Here is a 20,710-nt window from a genome sequence, read left to right on the forward strand (position 1 = left end):
CTGGACAGGACGGCTGCTGGGGGCTCGCAGAAGCCCCAGGTAAGTGAAGCAGTTTGTTTTAAATCTATCTTCAGTTGCGCTTTAAAAACTAAATTTTAAATTTAAAATAAAACTGGGATATCTGAAAAAGTCAGTTTTAGGAGGAGAATAGATGCAATGGTTTTTCTCATTAGATTTTCGCCTCGGATGTCTTTTTAAGAAGAATAATACAGTTGCTTTGTATTTAGAAAAGTTTACAAATGAATTAAAGTTTGGACTTTTAAAACAAGAACATTTCTCACGTCATGAATGCTGTAGATATGGTGGGTATTTTCATATATTGAGTCTGAATATTATATGGCAGTCCAGTTATAAGTGATAGCCATGCTTTAAAAATGTGTTGGTCCAAATCATCTAGAGTTTGATTTGGCCCAATTATAACCTGCATACAATCTGTATTACATTTGCATGCAAGACATACTTAGCATCTTATTGACCATCTCAAGGGGGGAGTAGTGCCAGTAACCATTATCTGTGGTTACACCCCTCCCCCAGTCCTCATGCTCTGTGGTTACACCCCTCCCCCAGTCCTCATGCTCTGTGGTTACACCCCTCCCCCAGTCCTCATGCTCTGTGGTTACACCCCTCCCCCAGTCCTCATGCTCTGTGGTTACACCCCTCCCCCAGTCCTCATGCTCTGTGGTTACACCCCTCCCCCAGTCCTCATGCTCTGTGGTTACACCCCTCCCCCAGTCCTCATGCTCTGTGGTTACACCCCTCCCCCAGTCCTCATGCTCTGTGGTTACACCCCTCCCCCAGTCCTCATGCTCTGTGGCTACACCCCTCCCCCAGTCCACGTGCTCTGCTGTTAGACCCCTCCCCCAGTTCTTATGCCTTGCTATTACACCCCTCCCCTGGTCCTCCACAGTTCTCCATCACCTCTAAGAATCACACACTTACTTCTCTGTATTGCAGACTGACTCAGAGCCACACAAAGTGCGCATGGCGGCGGGCAGCGGTCTCCGTCCCGACGTCTGGAAAGAATTCACTCGCCGCTTTGGCAATCTAAAAATCTTTGAGACATACGGCATGACCGAATTCAATATCAGCTTCTTCAACTACACCGGGACACCGGGGGCTGTCGGCAGAGGCACCTACCTGTACAAGGTGAGTCATGGGGCAATGCTTTGGGAAAAGCTGTGTAAAGGGCATTAATATATATTTGCTTTATTTTACTTGTAGTAATAAAACTTTTTTTTTATCTGCTTTCTGTTTAGAAATTCTGCTCCTTTGAGCTAATCCGCTTCAATACACTAGAGGGGGAACCAATCAGGGACTCGCAGGGGAGGTGCCAGATAACCAAAACAGGTGACTCCTCAGACCTCTTGTCTATTCTTGTTTCTTGTTTTGCAACCTGTTACTGACAGGCAGCTGAGAGGACAGTCCTGCTCTGCATGCCTGGAATAAGGCCTGCATCTGTAAGCTGGGCTCTCACTGACAGGCAGCTGAGAGGACGGCCCTGCTCAGTATGCCTGGAATAAGACCTGCATATGTAAGTTAGGCCCTCACTGACAGGCAGCTGAAGGGACAGTCCTGCTCTGTATGCTTGGAATAAGACCTGCATATTTATTCTAGGCCCTCACTGACAGCTGAGGACAGCCCTGCTCCAGATGCCTGGAATAAAACCTGCACCTTTATGCCTGTCCCTCACTGACGGGCAGCTGAGTGGACAGCCCTGTTCTATATGCCTGGTATAAGACCTGCACCTATAAGCTGCTAGGCCGTCACTGACAGGCAGCTGACGGGACAGCCCTGCTCTGTATGCCTGGAATAAGACCTTTCACCTAATCCGCTTCAATACACTGGAGGGGGAACCAATCAGGTACTCGCAGGGGAGGTGCCAGATAACCAAAACAGGTGACTCCTTCTCAGACCTCTTGTCTATTCTTGTTTTGCAACCTGTTACTGACAGGCAGCTGAGAGGACAGTCCTGCTCTGTATGCCTGGAATAAGGCCTGCATCTGTAAGCTGGGCTCTCGCTGAGAGGACAGTCCTGCTCTGTATGCCTGGAATAAGGCCTTCATCTGTAAGCTAGGCTCTCACTGACAGGCAGCTGAGCGGACAGCTCAGCTCCATGTGCCTTGAGTAATTTCTGCACCTTTATGCTTGTACCTCGCTGAGCGGACAGCCCTGCTCTGTATGCCTGGAATAAGACCTAAGCTAGGTTCTCACTGACAGGCACCTGAGTGGACAGCCCTGCTCTGTATGCCTAGAATAAAACTGGCACCTTCAACCACTTAAGGACCACAGGCTTAAATCCCCCTAGTGACTAGTCCATTTTCTACAAATTTCAGTGAACATTGAGGTGTTTCTAACCGATTGAGTGCCCAAAGCAATGCGTTGTGTACCTTGCGGAAGTATCAGTAAAGTTGCCTTGCGCCTTTATTACAGCATCTTTCCCCCCATTTAGTGATTTGGCTCATTTAATATTTAAAGAGCAGTGCAATGGTGCTTCTGGGTATTATATTGTCAGCCTGTGCCCAGAAACAGCCCTGCCTCTCAGCTTGGTCCACACTGACAGGAATCAGTTTTTTTTTGTGTTTTTGTTTTTTTGCTTACAGACTTGTCTTGAGCTTCCTCCTCTTCTTGCTGGAGTAACACACCATGCAATTTCCTGTCAGACCGGTCGAATCGATTATTTGACAGGTCTGATCTGATTTCCGATCATTTTACTGATAGAAGTGATCGGAAAATTGATCCAAAAAATAATTGGAAATTAGTTCTGACTTGTCGGAAATTATCGATTTAACCAGTGTGACAGGAAATTGCATGGTGTGTACCAGGCATCAGTGCCTTGTGCCTTACAGTTAGGCACGGTTCACATTTATCAGAGTGGAAACTGCGCTTGTTTGCTCGCAAATATACCAGATACTAGGCTTGTTCGTGCGTTCATTTAGAGTAGTAAATAAGTCAATACGAACACAATTAACAAAAGTGTGAATCTCCATTGACTTAATATTAATATTATTATTTAGTATTTATAGTCAGGTCCATAAATATTGGGACATCGACACAATTCTAACAGTTTTGTCTCTATACACAACCACAATGGATTTGAAATGAACATGAGGTGCTTTAACTGCAGACTGTCAGCTTTAATTTGAAGCTATTTACATCCAAATCAGGTGAACGGTGAAGGAATTACAACAGTTTGCATATGTGCCTCTCACTTGTTAAGGGGCCAAAAGTAGTGGAACAGAATACATATCATAAATCAAACTTTCACTTTTTAATACTTGGAGCCTTTGCAGTCAATTACAGCCTAAAGTCTGGAACGCATAGACCTCACCAGACAATGGGCCTGATTCACAAAGCGGTGCAAACACTGTGAAAAGCAGGTAGGCACTTGTCTGTTTTTAAGTAGCACTGCTCATTTCCTTGCTATGTACTAATTTAATTCGTTTTTGGTCAGCTGCTCCCACTTAACAGCCATGCTTTTGGTGTATATGCAGAGCTTCTGTTTGGGTTCAAGGTGCGTTTGTAGTTTCTGGGGGGGCTCAGCGCACCTCTGATTGTAGGCCATTCGGAGGCGGCCTGGTGTTGCGCTGATCCACCTTTTGCGCAATTTTCAATTTTTCAATTTTACTTGGTAGCGCACCCAGGCTATGCATATACATAGATTAGGATTTAGTTAGTGTTAGGCCCCTCCCATGGAGGATTGACTTCTTCGCAGTGGGAGGGACGAGTACTTAATAGGTTGCATGCAAGCTGTTACAGGAAACCAACATCCTCCAGTGGTAGACAGGTCATGTGTATGCTCGGTGTGTATTTTATCCCACAAGTGGGGCTTGCACACTTTTGCAGGTAGGCACTTGTCTGTTTTTAAGTAGCGCTGTTCATTTCCTTGCCAAACACTGTGAAAAGCCCTTTATCAGGCGTGATCAGAAGTAACTCGCGCGAAGCTCCCACAATCGCAGCGCCCATTAAGCCCTATTGGACTTTACGTGCGCAAAACTTTGCGCGCAGGAGCTTCGCGCGATCAGCAGCACAAAGCGGTGATAACTCTGCTAGTACAAAGGTTATTACGCCTTAAGTCTGAGTTATCACCGCTTTGTGAATCGGGCCCAATGGGTTTCCACCAGATGCTGAGTTTCATTTCTGGGGATGCTCTGCCAGGCCTCTACTGCAACTGTCTTCAGTTCCTGCTTGTTCTTGGGGCATTTTCCCTTCAATTTTGTCTTCAGCAAGTGAAATGCATGCTCAGTCGGATTCAGGTCAGGCGATTGACTTGGCCATCGCATAACATTCCACTTCTTTCCCTTCAAAGACTCTTTGGTTGCTTGTGCAGTATGCTTTGGGTCATTGTCCATCTTCACTGTGAAGCGCCTTCCAATGAGTTCTGAAGCATTTGGCTGAATATGAGCAGATATTTCCCGAAACACTTCTGAATTCATCCTACTGCTTTTGTCAGTAGTCACATCAATAAATGCAAGAGAACCAGATCCCTTGGAGGCCATACATGCCCACCCCATGACACTACCACCACCATGCTTCACTGATGAGGTGGTATGCTTAGGATCATGAGCAGTTCCTTTCCTTCTCCATACTCTTCCCTTCCCATTACTCTGGTACAAGTTGATCTTTCATCTGTCCAAAGGATGTTGTTCCAGAACTTTGAATGCTTTTTTTAGCTGTCGTTTGGCAAACTCTAATCTGGCCTTCCAGTTTTTGAGGCTCACAGATGATTTACATCTTGTGGTGAACCCTCTGCATTCACTCTGGTGAAATCTTGTCTTGATTGTTGACTTTGATACACATACACCTACCTCATAGAGAGTAGTGTTGATCTGACCAACTGTTGTGAAGGGTGGTTTTTTTTCACCAGGGAAAAAATTCTTTTCCGTGGTCTTCTGGGTCTTTTGGCGTTGCTGAGCTCACTGGTGCATTCATTTTTAAGAATGTTCCAAACAGTTTTCTTTAGTCATGCTTTACATTTTGCTATCTCTCTGATAGGTTTGTTTTGTTTTTTCAGCCTAATGATGGCTTGCTTCACTGATAGTGACAGCTCTTTGGATCTCATCGTGAGAGTTGGCAGCAACAGATTCCAAATGCAAATGGCACACTTGAAATGACATCACCAGGGATGAAACCTAGTGCGCACGTGCCGATGCGCGCGCACCCCTGCTTTGATGGCTCCCAATCGCAGTCTTTATTGCTGTACAGCGCTGCGATGTAAGACAGCGCTGTACTGGGAACAGCTGTGTGACACTGCTGTCCCTCTGTGGGCTCAGAGGTGATCGGCTGTCATAGGCTGAAGCCTATGACAGCTGATCATGCTGATTGGCTGGCGGGGGGGGAGGGGAGGGGAGAGCATTGAAAAAAAAAAAAAACATTTAATAAAAAAATGAAAACAATAAATATTAACAAAAAATAAACATCTGGGGGGTGATCAGACCCCACCAACAGAGTTGTGCAGCCCTGCAGCCAGTCCTTAAAGCTGCAGTGGCCAACTAAGTGAGAAATGGCCTGGTCTTTAGGGGGGTTTAACACTGCAGTCCTCAAGTGGTTAACAACTGGGAGGCACAAATGCAGACTGTTGTAATTCCTACACTGTTCATCTGATTTGGATGTAAATACCCTCAAATTAAAGCTGACAGTCTGCAGTTAAAGCACATCGTGTTCATTTAATTTCAAATCCATTGTGATTGTATATAGAGCCAAAAATCATTATTTCTTAGTTTTCGGCCGTTATAGCTTTAAAATAATCCATGCTTAAAACCTATGTATTTTATTTGCTCATTTGTCTTGGTTATTACACCATTTAAATTTTGTCCCTATCACAACGTATGGCGCCAATATTTTATTTGAAAATAAAGGTGCATTTTTTCAGTTTTGCGTCCATCACTATATACAAGCTTATAATTAAAAAAAATTTCGTAATACACCCTCTTCACATGCATATTTTAAAAGTTCAGACCCTTAGGTAACTGTTGTGTTTTTTTGTCTTTTTTTTTTTTTTTTGTCATTAAAAATTTTATTTGGGTAATTTTTGGTGTAGGAAATAGTAATAATGTGCGTTTATTGTATTAAAAAAGTATGTATATGTAGTTCTACTATTTGGCCACAAGTTGGCCACAGTGAGATTTTTTTTCTTATCCCTGGAAGCGTACTGATCACTTCCAGGAAGCATATAGAGGATGGGAAACTGTTGGTTTTTTTTAATGTCAGAAAGACCGCGGCCTCTGATGAGAAGCCATCGGTTTTTCTGCCCGGGGACTTAGATCAATGATTGGGAACATGCTTAGATCAATGATTGGGAACCATGCTTCCATTCATTGATCTCAGGGCTACCGGGGGGTGGCACGTGTGCGGGAGCGCGCATCAACACAGCCGCCGCCTGGACGTGAGGACTATGTCTAGGCGGCATAAATGGTTAAAGGATCACTATCATGAAAAATGTAAACTGCATACATATACAAAGTACATTTCTCACCAAGTAAATTGCACTGTAATTGACTTTTTCCTAGGTTCGTCTCTTACAGTAGGTAATAAGCTGACCGGTTTTGGACAAGTCCATCTCCTCATGGGGTTCTTAGTGTTACTTTTAGTCTTTACAAAAACAACCCCTGGAAAGGATCTATACAAATGTCAGTCAGCTTCCCTACTTTTTTTGCACACTATGCTGGCAAGTGGACTGAGCAACTGGAGTTCAGTTAGTATATTTGGAAGTAAAGAAGTAACTGAGAATTTCCCATAAGAAAATGGACTAGTCCAAAACCTGTCAGATTTTATTTACCTACTGTAAGTGGCAGCGACAAAGGAAAAAGGCAATATATAGTGCATTTTAGATCATGGGATAAATGTACATGTATTTTATACTTTACAATTGTATGCATTAGTTGTGTTAACGTTTCCTCTGTATCAACCAATGTGGAATTTTCAGTGAAGTGAGATAAATGCGGAGGCTGCCATTTCTGACCTACCAGACTGGTCTGCTGATTCCCTGCCTGTTATAGTTCTTGAATTCCTGTGCCGATCGCGTGTTCTGACTTCTGACTGGCGTCAGAGGATTTATTTTGTTGTATTTATTTCCGGTCAGGGGAGACGGGTCTGCTCATCTCGCCGGTCACCACCGTGTCGCCGTTCCCGGGGTATGTCGGCAATCGGGAACTGTCTGAAAAGAAGCTGTTGCGGGACGTCTTTCGGAAGGGCGATTGCTACTTTAACACGGGTGACCTGATGGTGCAAGACAACCTGGGCTTCGTCCACTTCCAGGACAGGACGGGTGACACATTCAGGTAAGGAAGTGCAGAAGTTGGATCTATGGCCAGATTGACCATTAGATAGATCCCTCTCTGGGCAAATCTGATCAGCGGAATACGTTACCTGCCCATACATTGCACAGCGATTTCCAATAGATTTCAGCATGACCTCTATTGGAAATTATCCTCGTGCTGTGCTGCTGCTTGCCAGGCCCCGAGCTGCCTGGCGCGACTCCTAACCTTCTCCAGGCTCCGCCCATCACAGAGAGCGCCAGTACCACATGGCTCGTCACCTGTTGTGACATCACATATGCACCAGGCGCTCGCAATGACACTCTGACACTGGATGGGGGTCCATCTGTCGTCATTTCATCAAACGCAGTTACCGGCGTGCGACCGATCGAGCCTTTGTGACAAAGAGTTTTCTGTCATTCCCGATCTATCCATTCCACCGAATTCTGCTGGAAATGAATTGAAAGATCGATCAGGCGGCCATGTTGTGGCACTGATATTTTTCCACTTTAATGGAATAATTCAATCATAAGGTCAATTGGGCCACAATATAGAGTGATGTATGAGCACCCTTACTGCAGCTCTTTTACCATCTCCACCCAAAACCGCTAATAGGGTCATCAGTGGAGGCTGTTGGGTGGGATTTCCCTGCGGTATCTCGTACCTCCATGTAACTATGGTGTGGCAATCTTTCTTACCTCTACATGATTACTTGTACTACGCTGCAGCCATTGTGGTCTCTCTTCTTCCGTAGTATTGCATTTGGGTAGCAACGTTGAGAGCCAGCATTGGACCTGCAGTAAGTGACCTTCCTGGTCCTCCGGACACCTCAAGATACCCTCTGAAGTTTCCTTGCTGCACCCAAACTTTTAATTCTAAAGAGGAATTATATTGAATAAAGCTTAATGAATAAAACTACTTATTGTTTACATTACTGCCAGGGCTGTGGAGTCTGTACAAAAATCATCCAACTCCGAGTCCTCAGTTTATGAAACCACCAACTCCAGGTACCAAGAATTGCTCCAACTCCTCGATTTCGACTGCTTAGTCTAATTTTACCAGGGCTGGGGATTTGGTACAAAAACCATCAGACTCCGATTCCTCAGTTTATGAAACCACCAACTCCATCTCTGACGCCAGGTACCCAAAATGGCTCCAACTCCACGACCCTGATTACTGCTTTAGAAATGTATTTGTTGTATAGCTGTGGAACTTTGCTATACCACTGAATGAGCCAATCGCCCTGCCTCATTGCTGCTGGCTGCACTGCCAATACAAGACTCATGCAGAGTAAAGGAAAACAATTCCAGCCAATCAGTACGCAAGCTCTATTGGGCATAGGAGAGCAGTAATATAACACAGTGGGCCATATGCACTTCACTTTTTCACCTCCGTTTTCTCCTAGGAAATAATTTTTCATTTTCAATTTAAAATGACTTTCCAGCACTTTTCAACTAAAGTACCAAAAAGTAGTTGAAAAAGTACTATCAAAATTATTTTGAGTATTTTCTTGCTTTCTGGTGGCTTAAAATGCATTTTATTGACAAGTTTAAAAAAAATGTTAACTTGGAGAAAACTAAGGAGGAAAAGTGAATTGCATATGGTCCAGTGTGCGCTATTCTGGAAGCATTGCTTCCAGGAGTACTCTTCGATTGTTAGTTTTATCACTACCAGCCCACCTGTTTGCATGAAAATTCGCATAGACCCGCATGCGAAATTCGCATCCGCATGCGAAATTCGCATCCGCATGCAAATTTTTACCGGGGCGATTCGCACCGCATAAGTGGAAATGCAGCCTCAGAGTTGGAGTCAGATGATTTTTGTAACCACTCCATAGCCCTGCAAGGACTTTGGAGTAAGTCGAGGAGTCAAAGTAATTTTGATTTCCTAAAGTTGGAAGGTTTCATAAACCGAGGAGTTTTGTACCAACTCCGCAGCCCTGGTTAGGTGGTGCAGCTTGCTTTGTAAACGTAACACCCTGTAATAAATGCTTATGTTTAAAGACCCAGAGTTGACCTCTGAGGAACATCCTTTCTGTAGAACATCTGGCAGAGAATAGGGAACTGCTGGTCATAATTCCGCCATGTTGGTTATCTACTGCATGTACAACTCTAACAATCAATAAGCAAGCTCTATTGGGCATGTGAGCTTAGTAATAAAACAGTGTGTGCTATTCTGGGAGAGGTGCTTCCAGTAGTACTTATGATTTTGGAACCAGGAGAGCCGTGGTGGTAGAGTAGCTAATTACATTAGAGGGTAATGGGAGAGAGGATAAAGATTTTTAGGGGTAAAAATTGACTAATATACACGAGGAGGCCATTAGTAATGACCCCATATTTTATCTTGAATCTACTTTAACCAAAAACGGGAGCAGCAGTTCTGGGTGGGGGGTACATTGTCCAGACATGGATGAGCTTTATTTATGTAGGTATTTTGTTGTCGCAGGTGGAAGGGAGAGAATGTCGCCACCACCGAGGTCTCAGAGATCATGAGTGTTCTGGAGTTCTTCCAGGAGGTGAACATCTACGGAGTCAGCGTTCCAGGTGGGGTTTCCTTTCTGTAGCTTTTCCGTCTCTTGTTGGTGCTGGTCATCATTTTGCTCACTAGCAGCATGTTCCTTCACCAGGATATGAAGGCCGGACAGGCATGGCGGCCATCACGCTTCGCCCCGGGCACCAGCTGGATTTGGATCAAGTCTTCGCCCACGTGATGGAATTTCTGCCGCCCTACGCCCGTCCTCGTTTCCTGAGAGTGTTGGTAGGTGTGACAACTCATCTGTCCCAGTGTAATATTATAAAAGAGCCAGAGGATGGAGGTCACCAGGCGCAGGACTGGAGACTTATGGTGCCCATGCATGGTACAATTTTTTTTAAATTGGGTAATTCCATTCGGTTATTCCGTTATATCTTATATAAAGATTTTTCCAACATGTCCGATCAGATTTTTATTGAAAAATGGGATCATTGTTCGTTTTTCTTGATCGAAAAAAGGATTCTTTTAGATTTGATTGTTTCGGTTGATTAAACGGGAAAATTTTACGTTTTTTTTAATTGTACCTTGTGTGAGCACCAATAGACTGTTTCGAAGTAGAAAGCAAAAACGGATCCCTTTGACACAAAGCTGAGTCCGACCCTGTTGCATTTTTCCAGACCAAAGTGCTGGGTGTACGAACACAATTAACCCTCCTGGCGGTCTATTAGAAACCGCCAGGGGGCAGCGCAGCACTATTTTTAAAAAAAAATTTTTAAGTCATGTAGCGAGCCTAGGGCTTCAGCGATCTTTGATCAGGAAATCCTGTTCAAAGAACGGGATTTCCTGAAGGGCTTCCCCCGTCGCCATGGCGACGGGACAGGATGACGTCATGGGCGTTGTGACGTCTAAGGGAGTCCCGATCCACCCCTCAGCGCTGCCTGGCACGCATTGGCCAGGCAGCGCATGGGGTCTGGGGGGGGGGGCGAATCGGCGCGGAGCGGTGGCGATCGGAATGCACACGCAGCTAGCAAAGTGCTAGCTGCATGTTGCAAAAAAAAAAAAAATTGTGCAAATCGGCCCAGCAGGGCCTGAGAATTCCTCCTGCGCGGCATAGCCCGAGCTGAGCTCGGGCTTACCGCCAGGAAGGTTAAGGCCTATGGGAAAGGACAGTGTCCTCACCAGGCTGCTCAACGCGTCCGCTTCGATTGCCACCTGTTCTGATACTGCCAACTCCTTCACTCCGTCCCAGTAACAGATCGGTGCCCGGCAGACGCATGGGGATACCCGTTAGATTGCAATAGATCAATGGGTATTCTTAGCAACATGGAGGATCCTCATGAGTTCATGGTTGACTAATGAAAATTCTCCCCGTCTCTAAGGATTGGTCTATTGTACTCTTACGGGAACCCATGCTCCTGCCGGCTTTTGGTCTGTTTATCCGATTTGGGACCGAGCAGAAGAGTCAGCAGAACCAGAAGACACACAAGTATTTGGAGAGTGATACGGACAGAGCGGATTCGAAATGGACAGGGCAGACATGCGATGGAGCTTTTATTAGTGTCAGCCCACCTGTTAGAGGAGCAGGGCTGCAGGGTCGGTAAAGGAGTCAGAGCAATCTTTACCTGAGTCTGGGGTTTCATAAACTGAAGAGTCAGAGGGAGGCGGATGATTTTTTTTTTTTTTTTGTACCCACCCCAAAGCCCTTAAAGGGCTGTGGAGTGGAGGAGTCAGAGTAATTTTGGGTACCTGGAATCGGAGTCTGTGGTTTCATAAACTTTGGAGTCGGATGATTTTTGTACCGACTCCACAGCCCTAGTTAGACGGCCCAGCTTGCTTTGTAAACGTGGTAACATGGTAACATCCTGTAGCAAATGCTTGTGTATGTAGAACCAAAGTTGAGGTCTGTGGAACCTCCTTTGTGTAGAACGTCTGGCACAGAAGAGGCGGCTGCTGGTCATAATTCCATGTTAGTTATCTACAACTCAACTTACAAAGATAACCGATATCTAATATTGCTGATGCATGCTGGGTATGCTGTTTGATACTGAAGCTTTGGGAAATGTAAAATGACCTTTGTTAAAGTCACACCTGAAACAAAGGTTGCAGCTGATAGAGATAAAGGACAACTGAACTTAGAGGTATATGGAGGTTTCCAGTGTTCTCCCCAGGCTTTTTTTAGCCTGGTGCTCCACCCGGCTAGTTTTGGTGAGCACCCGGCTGTCATCAGCTTGCCTCCTTATCCTACTCCAATGCTGTAAGCACTGGGCCTGCATTCCCCCCTCGCACCCCACCCAGCTACATTTTCATGCCACCCATCTGGAGAAAATTCTGGGCAGAACACTGGGCTTCCATATTTATTTCCTGTTAAACCATACCAGTTGCCTGGCAGCCCTGCAGGTCTATTTGGCTGCGGGTGTATCTGAATCGCACCAGAAACAAGCATGCAGCTAATCTAGTCAGATCTGACAATAATGTTAGAAACCCCCGATCTGCTGCATGTTTGTTCAGGGTCAATGGCTAAAAGTATTAGAGGCCGAGCACCAGCAGGGCTGCCAGGCAACTGGTAATGCTTAAAAGGAAATAAATATGGCAGCCTCCATATACCTCTCACTTCAGTTGTCTTTTAACTTCATCAGGTCACCTAATCTGCATGCTTGTTCTGAGTCAGTGACTACTAAAATATCAATGGATGTATGGGCAGATCGAACAAGAGACAGATCTCTCTCTAATCGAATCTGAGCAGAAAGAGATCTGTTGGCTGCCATATACCTCAAGCTGATTCCCGATTGATTTCTGCATGAAATCTTTCATGAATCGGCCTTGTGACACAACGTCCCCCCAAATGTTATGTGCACCCGTGCATTAAAGGGACTCAGAGCTCTTAAATTAAAAAAAAAAAATGTATACGTACCTGGGGCTTCCTCCAGCCCCATCCACTCGAATTGCTCCCACGCTGCCGTCCTCCGCTGCCCGCAGGTACGAGAACCGGGTCCCGGCACTGCTGTCAGTCGCGGCCAGCTATGCAGGAGAAGTGCGCTCTTTGCATATCTTTCCAGCAGCTGCTGGAGTGATACGTAGAGGGCGCACTTCGCTTATGCCAGACTGGCTCCGACTGACGGCAGTGATGGGACCCGGTACTGAAGCTGCGGACGGCGGCGTGGGAGCGATTGTAACGGATGGGGCTGGAGGAAGTCCCAGGTATGTATAAAATCTTTTTAATTTAAGAGCTCTGGTACACTTTAAAATACTTTACCTATCCGCATTACTTCCGCATTTGCACCGAGTGGCTTCCGGCGTTGTAGCACGTGGGGTGCGTTTGTGATGTCACGTTCGTTGCTTGCCATATCGCATGCTGTTGCTGCCTCGCACCTGACCGACCACGTTGGCCCAAGATTTCCCAGCATGTTCCATCGATACATTTGACCAAATTCGGCTCCAATCTGGTTGAATCGTTGATTGGTCACGCTTGTGGCGGCACCATTTCTCATCTGATGATTGGCGGATCTATACTATGCCTAGGAGCGCAAAAGCGCAGCAGGCCGGCAATTGCGATTCAGAAAAAAAGGAATTGCACTAGTGGAAAATGAGCACCGTGATTTACATGGTAATCACAGGGCTGTTGCGATTCACAAACAGTCGCCATTCCGATTGGATTGCAGCTAGTGGAAAAGGGCCATTTTCATTTCATTTTCATATCACTCAGATCAGAAGCTTCCTTTGGTAAAGATGTCTCCCAGTGCATCACTGCTGAATATATGCAAATTAACCATTAGCTTATTAAGGGCAACAATGGTTAATTTGCATATATTCAGCAGTGATGCTCTGGGAGACATCTCAAGCTCACTCCAACCTGAATTATCGCAAATTCTTTCTGTTTTAAGAAAGCAAACTTTTGTATTCATAGCATTTTAGTAAGGGGGCTTTTAGGACCATTGTAGCCCCTCAAACACTCCAATGAGTTTTGGTTCACCATGAGCTTGCTGGTTAGTCTGTTCCTTTGGTAAATGTTTGCAGTAAATTTCTTTCATGCTGGTTCTGGATCTAGTCGCCCATTTTGAGCAGCAGAATATAAATAGTTATGGGTCACAGATGACCACAGATCTGGATCGCTGAAGCTTCTTGCATGCAAAAAGAAAACGAAATTTCAACACTCACTGCCAAGTGGCGAACTACCTCCGGAAGCAAAGTCAGAATAACGCGATCATCGTGAACCTATTAGCTTCTATGGCCAAGTCAGCAGCTGCACAGAACCCTAAAATCACTTAATCAGGAATGATGTGACTTCATCACTGGATGGTGGAGCAAATGGGTGTCCACATCAAGGATTCTTTCTGATTGGATGAACTGGTGTCCAGATCAAGGATTCTGATTGGCTGCTTTGTGCTGCTGCTACACTTCTGCACCAAATTAGTCCAGCTTCTTCCTGCTTTTTTTTATAATGTTGCCCTTCTGTCTCTATGCCCAAAGTGTGGTCCATAAAGTAGTGGTTTCCTGGATCTCCTGTGGAAGAACTTCCATGGTTTATGTAGAGACCAGACTTGAACCCCATCAAAAACCTTTGTGGTGAATTTGAACAGCTATGGGTAGCCAAGCCCCAACACCAATACCTGCTGCTCTGATGTGCACGGTTGAATGGGAGAAAATGAGCATGTTTTTGAGCTAACATCTAGTGGGAGCCTTCCCAGAAGAGGAGCCTGCCATAGCAACCTACATGAACCAATTGCATGTGAATGTCTGTGTGGCATGGAGAAACTCAAGGTGGTGGGGGAGAGAGAGGCACTGTTTATAATATTTATGGTACTGCTATTAAATGCTAGGCACATATTGGTGCAATGTTCATTTGTCCATGTAGTTCTGGCCAATTTGTATACTATGAGTATGATTAATCCTCAAATGTCATCATCTCTTGTTGGATGTAGGTCCATCCAAAATGAGCAGTAAGAGGTGGAGCTGGTAAAGCTCTTATCTCATAGTTGGCTGCTGATTGGTAGAGCCTTTTTTATCTTTGGGCAGGACAATTCTGGTGACAATCACATCTGATCTTCTCCTTCCTCCTAACAGGAACACATGGAGACCACTGGGACCTTCAGACAGCAAAAGCAACGCCTGGTTCAAGATGGCTTCTCCCCTTTGACCATATCTGATCCCCTCTACGTCTTGGATGAGAGCGTCCGATCCTATCATCTGCTCACAGAGGACCTTTATAACAAGATTTTATCTTCCGAGTTCCGTGTCTAACATCTCAACATCCGGTTTAGACCTATCAGCCTATGTAACGTCCAACAATCATGACTCCTCACAAGATGGTTACTATCAGATGTAACGATCTTCAACTCACCCTAGCTTTGCAGATGGCGGATGGGTCTACTGGAACATGATTGGCTTAAGATGGCCAACTCTTGGATTAGGTTATCCGTCCTCAATGATGTGTGTGAAGTGTCAGGGTTCTGAAAGGCGTGCCTTATCACTTGTAACAATTCCAGCAGGCATATCTCTTTTGCTAAGAGTTTGGATAAGCGGAGACATACAGGGTAGAAAAGGACAGTCACTTAACTTCTTGTTTTCACTTATATTTCTCCTGTTCTGACTCCTCCCCCTTTTTTTGTTTAAAATAAATGTTAGAGGCCAGAAAACAACAAAAGTATTATTTTGAGGGGAATATCTATAAGGTACTCTTCACATGTGCTTTATTGGAGCAACTAGCGTTACTCTGTGATTATTTGGGCTGCTGTGGTTTTAATGTGTAAGCTTATCGGCGCAGAAATCTTCATCGTTTACTTTGATGCTGATTCTTTTCAGTCATTGGTAAACTTGGTAATTCTAGAAAAATTGCTCCTCCCATCTTCCCAAATCTTATTTTCTGATTTCTTGTTCTGTGTGTGGCGGTGACAGATAACGGTATTCCTTTATAAAAAATGCTGTTAAACTATTAGTTCCTAGGACGTGCCTGGGGATTATCAATGCTAAGATATTTTTTTTATGCAAAAGGGTGTGGCAAATCTTCTTCCCTACCCCGCTTTATATTGTCATTCCACTTTTCAAAATTTTCTGTATCCTTAGGGCAAAATGCTAACTCTAGTTTTATAAACTGAAATCTTTCTATGTATTTTTTTGTATTTTTATAGCCTTTTTTTATACTGCGACAGGGTATCTAATAAAGAACTTTGAAACCAAGTCATCAGCTTTGTAAGCCTGTTTTTTTTTTTTTTTGGGGGGGGGGGGGGGGGGGGCGGAGTTATCTAATTGGTATTAAACTGTGTTGTAAACTTGCTCTGTGGGTGAGTTTTCTCGCAGGTACGATTTCGCATAGATCTGTTTTTTTGCACAGCTGCAAGATAAATGAATCACTTTGTGTCTTTCTGAGTCTCTGTGAAGTGGACTACACTGTCTGGGGTTTTCACCTGCTGTGCCCCTCTAGAATGAACTTTTCTGTTAGTTCCACAATTCCACATATAAGAATCTGGTCACTTTAGTCACACTGTCTGGTATTTTTGATTATGTTGGACTTTGCTTGGTTTTTTAATTTTTTTAAGTTGATGACATATCCGCCTAACCTGCATGGTACAGAAGGAGCCTGTCATGCTAGGCCCAAGCATTACGGGTCCGGTGGAAAACATCGGCAACTTGGCAAAACCATGAGGTCCAGCAGGTGGGTGCCTTGAATCAAGGCCCCCCTGTGCTCCTGAGACCCACCACATCAGCTCCCCTTGCAACAAATGGGGACAACAGCTGCCTACTTTACTCAAGGGTCTTTACCTAAGAAATACACGTGATGCAGAAACTGTTCCTAATCCAAAAGAGACAGGAAAAACATTGACAAAGGTAGGGTGGAGCTTTTGAATTGTGGGTTTCCTGTCCCTTAGTGAGGAATGTTGCCACCACTGAGGTCTCAGACTGAGTGGTCTGGAGATCTTCCAGGAGGTGGTCTGGAGAAGTTAATCTGTCCACAAAGTTTATCTGTTAAAAAAAAAAAAAGAAAAAAACTTTCCTCTATTACAATACTCACTGCCAAGTTCCGATCCTGTTGGATGATGGGTGCGCGTCTGGAATATCTGTTGTTCTTCCAGAGGATGGTTAAAAAAAGAAAACAAGCAGGAGAGAACCAGGAGACTTTTATGGTGTAGTACAGGTTTTCACAACCAGGGTTCCTTGAGGACATTGCAGGGGTTCCCTAGGAGTTCCCTGGTGAGACTGGCCTCAGTTGGTGGTTACTGTAATAGGAAGCACTATAGAGGCGGGACATGGAATATGAGCTAAATGAGGCTGTTAGTTGATTTTAGCCACACCTTTTTTTTAAAAACTGTGAATCTTTGTCATTGTAACAACCGAAATTCTAAAGTGCAGTTTTCCAGCAACCCTTATCAACATGGCCACTTAACGGCATTTGACATAGTAATGCCTGAAGGATAAAAGCTGTTCTTTATCTGTCTTAGTTTTTATAAGTCTAAAACATTTTCTAGAAGGCAGATGTTCAAATAACACATGTCCCGGATGTGAGGCGTCCTTTAAAGGGAAGGTTCAAGCAAAATAAAAAAAATGAGTTTCACTTACCGGGGGCTTCTACCAGCCCCATGCAGCCATCCTGTGCCCTCGTAGTCACTCACTGCTGCTCCAGTCCCCCGCTGGCAGCTTCCTGACCTCGGAGGTCGGCGGGACGCATTGCGTACATTTTTACGCATTCCCGATAGTGCAGGAACATTAACGCATAAATTTTTACGCGTTACTGGTTCAATGAGTACATTTTTACGCATTGAACCAGTAATGCGTAAAAATGTATGTGATAATGTTCCTGCACTAGCGGGAATGCGTAAAAATGTACGCAATGCGTCCCGCCGACCTCCGAGGTCGGCAAGCAGCCAGCGGGGGACTGGAGCAGCAGTGAGTGACTACGGGGGCACAGGATGGCTGCATGGGGCTGATAGAAGCCCCCGGTAAGTGAAACTCATTTTTTTATTTTGCTTGGACATTCCCTTTAAAATGTTCTCAACATTCCTGAAACAATAAGTATATAATTCTTCTAATGGAAAAAGAGGACAGCCAATTATCCTCTAAGCAACCTTAATTACCCTATGACGCTGCTTTTTCTGTGCTACTGTGCAACTTGAGAACCACGCACAGAGACAGTAGACTAGTACGCTCTCCACTGTACTGCGGTAAAAAGACAACAATTTCTCGGGTATAATATTCTTCCTGAAAAATAAATCCCCATTCCGTTTGCTAATACAGGGGTTCCCTGAGATCCAAATATTATTTGAAGAGTCTTTCAAAGGTGAAAAGGTTAAGAAAGACTGGTGTAATGTATCAAGTGATACGGAAAGGAAAGATAAATGAATAATCACAAAACCAAGGTGTAGAATGGCAATCGCAGGTTTCAGCTTGTAAGTGGTGGAACCAATCACCAAGAGAGGGTTGGCTTGCTTTGGTGTCCTAAGGTCCCATTCCAAAAAAATAAGATAGTAGATGGGGAAAATGTAAAAAGTGCCCAAGCTAAAAACCAACCCATGGGGGTTTGGAGGTGTGACACTGGGAGGGAGGCCCCCAAAGCATGTATAAAATGATAAAGGTTAAAAAGGCAAGAAAAAAAATGTACCCCGAGATGCGGACTAATAAGTGACAAAAATAATTTATTCAAAACCCTGTCCATAACCGGATTATAGAGTCCTGAGCTTTTATAGCAAAGTTCTGCATAAAAGCCGTAAATCGCTCAATCTGGTATGGGGTGACCTCCTCATCGTTGGACAGCGGAGAAGTGGAGAGATTGTTCTCTGAAGTCATGAATCTGGGTTTGGAAAAAGTGCCAACTGTGATTTCAGTTGGTGGGGCAATTATTGGGACAGTTTTTCACAGTTTAGGCTAGGCCTCTTAATTCTACTGAAGGGGAAATAATAATGCCGCAGCATACAAACACAGTCTAGAGAAGTGTGTGCATCCATCTTCAATAACCAATTAGAAAAGGGACTTTTACAGTTTTGGCACGAAATGGGGGCAGATTTATCAAAACCAGGGTGAGGGAAAACTAGAGCAGAATTGATGCAAATATGGAATGGCTCTCCAGACGAAGGTTTCTGATTGGTTGCTCTGAGCAACTGCTCCACTTCTGCACCTAGTGAGGACCAACGTTACTCCAATAGTCCCCAGTTGCATGTGCCAACATCTAGTGGAACGCTTCCTTAAAGTCAGGTGGTTGTTCTAGCCATTAGTGGCAACCTATGTGGTCTAGAGCAACTCCTACATGGGGTGGTAGAGGGAGAGATTGCTATTCATTGTTCAGAGAACACACATGGATGCAATGATCATGTGTCCATGTGCTTTTGACCAAATTGTGTACTTTGAAAGGTGCCAGTATGATGGAACCTCAAATGTTGCCCTTTTGTGTTGGATGTATTTCTATCCAACATGTCTTCTCCTGTAGTTGGCTGTTGTTTCATAAACCCTTTTATCTTTAGGCAGGACAGTTCTAGTGACAATCACATCTGATCTTCTCCTTCCTCCTAACAGGAACACATGGAGACCACTGGGACCTTCAAACAGCAAAAGCAACGCCTGGTTCAAGATGGCTTCTCCCCTCTGACTATATCGGATCCCCTCTACGTCTTGGATGATGGTTTCCAGTCCTATTGTCCCCTCACAGAGGACCTTTATAACAAGATTTTATCCTCTGAGTTCCGTGTCTAACATCTCAACATCCGGTTTAGACTGATAAGTCCAAGTAGCATCCAGCAATCATGACTCCTCTCAAGATGGTTGCTAACAGATATAACTACCTTCAACTCACCCTAGCTTTTCAGATGGTTGAGGGGTCTACAGGAACATGATTGGCTTTAGATGGCCAAATCTTGGATTTGGTGGTCCGTCCTCGATGTGTGTGAAATTTCAGGGTTCAGACAGCTGTGCCTTTTTTCTTGTAACCATGCCAGCAGAGATATCTCTTTTGCTATGAGTTTGGATAAACAGGGTAGAAAAGGATGGTCACTTAACTTTTTGTTCTCACTATTATTTTTTCTCTTCTGACTCCTCCCCATTTTTGTTTAGAATTTTTATTACTTGTAACAATTCCAGCTGGGTCAGAGATCTCTCCTTTGCTATGAGTTTGGATAAGCAGGGAGACGTACAGGGTAGGAAAGTACGGTCGCTTAGCTTGTTCTCACACTATTATTTTTAATCTTGGCCTGACTCCTCCCCTTTTCTGTTTAGACTAAAACTGTAGAGAAGAGGAAGAATTTGAAAGTATTATTTTTCACTTTAATAATGTTTTATCTGGTAAAAGCCTAAATGGTTTATATCTTCTTTATTGGGACGATCAGCAGTTTTTAGTGCTTTGGTGGATTTGGTATTTAAAGAGAACCCGAGGTGGGAATTACTTTTACTATTGGGGCACAGAGGCTGGTTGTGCGCACTAAGACCAGCCTCTGTTGCCCCATCGTGTGCCTCCATGTCCCCCCTGCTCGCCGCTATACCCCCCGCATTGCTGGCTGTGTCGCCAGCTCAATGTTTACCTTGCGCTGTCAGTCAGCGCCGCTCCCCCGCCTCCTCCGCATCGGCGCCACCCGCCGCGTCACTTCCCTCCTATCAGCGGGAGGGAAGGGACACGGGCGGGTGCGCCGATGCGGAGGAGGCGGGGGAGCGGCGCTGACTGACAGCGCAAGGTAAACATTGAGCTGGCGACACAGCCAGCAATGCGGGGGGTATAGCGGCGAGCAGGGGGGACATGGAGGCACACGATGGGGCAACAGAGGCTGGTCTTAGTGCGCACAACCAGCCTCTGTGCCCCAATAGTAAAAGTAATTCCCACCTCGGGTTCTCTTTAAGATTTGTGGTCCAAAAATGTCCATAGTTTACTTTCACACTTCTTCTTTTCGCTCGCAGTATTATCATTAAACTTGATGATTCTAGGAAATCTCCACCTCATCTTCCTGAAACATATATTTATTTCTTCTTTAGCCTGGAGGTGACGAATAAGGCCTTTAATAAATGCAGTAACAGTA

The 20,710-nt window shown here is 44.8% G+C and overlaps 1 protein-coding gene across 2 annotated transcripts in view; it reads left to right on the forward strand.

The window, feature by feature from the left end:
• SLC27A3 (solute carrier family 27 member 3) overlaps positions 1–20,072 on the forward strand; it is a 31,274-nt gene extending 11,202 nt beyond the window's left edge. The window contains exons 5-10 of one of the 2 annotated variants that reach the window (XM_068252427.1): positions 955–1,146; positions 1,257–1,347; positions 7,079–7,277; positions 9,699–9,796; positions 9,880–10,010; positions 19,224–20,072. In XM_068252427.1, the coding sequence (XP_068108528.1) occupies positions 955–1,146; positions 1,257–1,347; positions 7,079–7,277; positions 9,699–9,796; positions 9,880–10,010; positions 19,224–19,400 (888 nt within the window). In that variant the 3' untranslated portion in view covers positions 19,401–20,072. Of the gene's footprint in view, positions 1–954; positions 1,147–1,256; positions 1,348–7,078; positions 7,278–9,698; positions 9,797–9,879; positions 10,011–14,786; positions 15,901–19,223 lie in introns of those variants that run through there. The other variant, XM_068252426.1, reaches the window with a different exon arrangement.
• The last annotated feature ends 638 nt before the right edge of the window (positions 20,073–20,710 follow it).

Source organism: Hyperolius riggenbachi, chromosome 9 (assembly GCF_040937935.1).
Source record: "Hyperolius riggenbachi isolate aHypRig1 chromosome 9, aHypRig1.pri, whole genome shotgun sequence".
NCBI lineage: Eukaryota > Metazoa > Chordata > Amphibia > Anura > Hyperoliidae > Hyperolius > Hyperolius riggenbachi.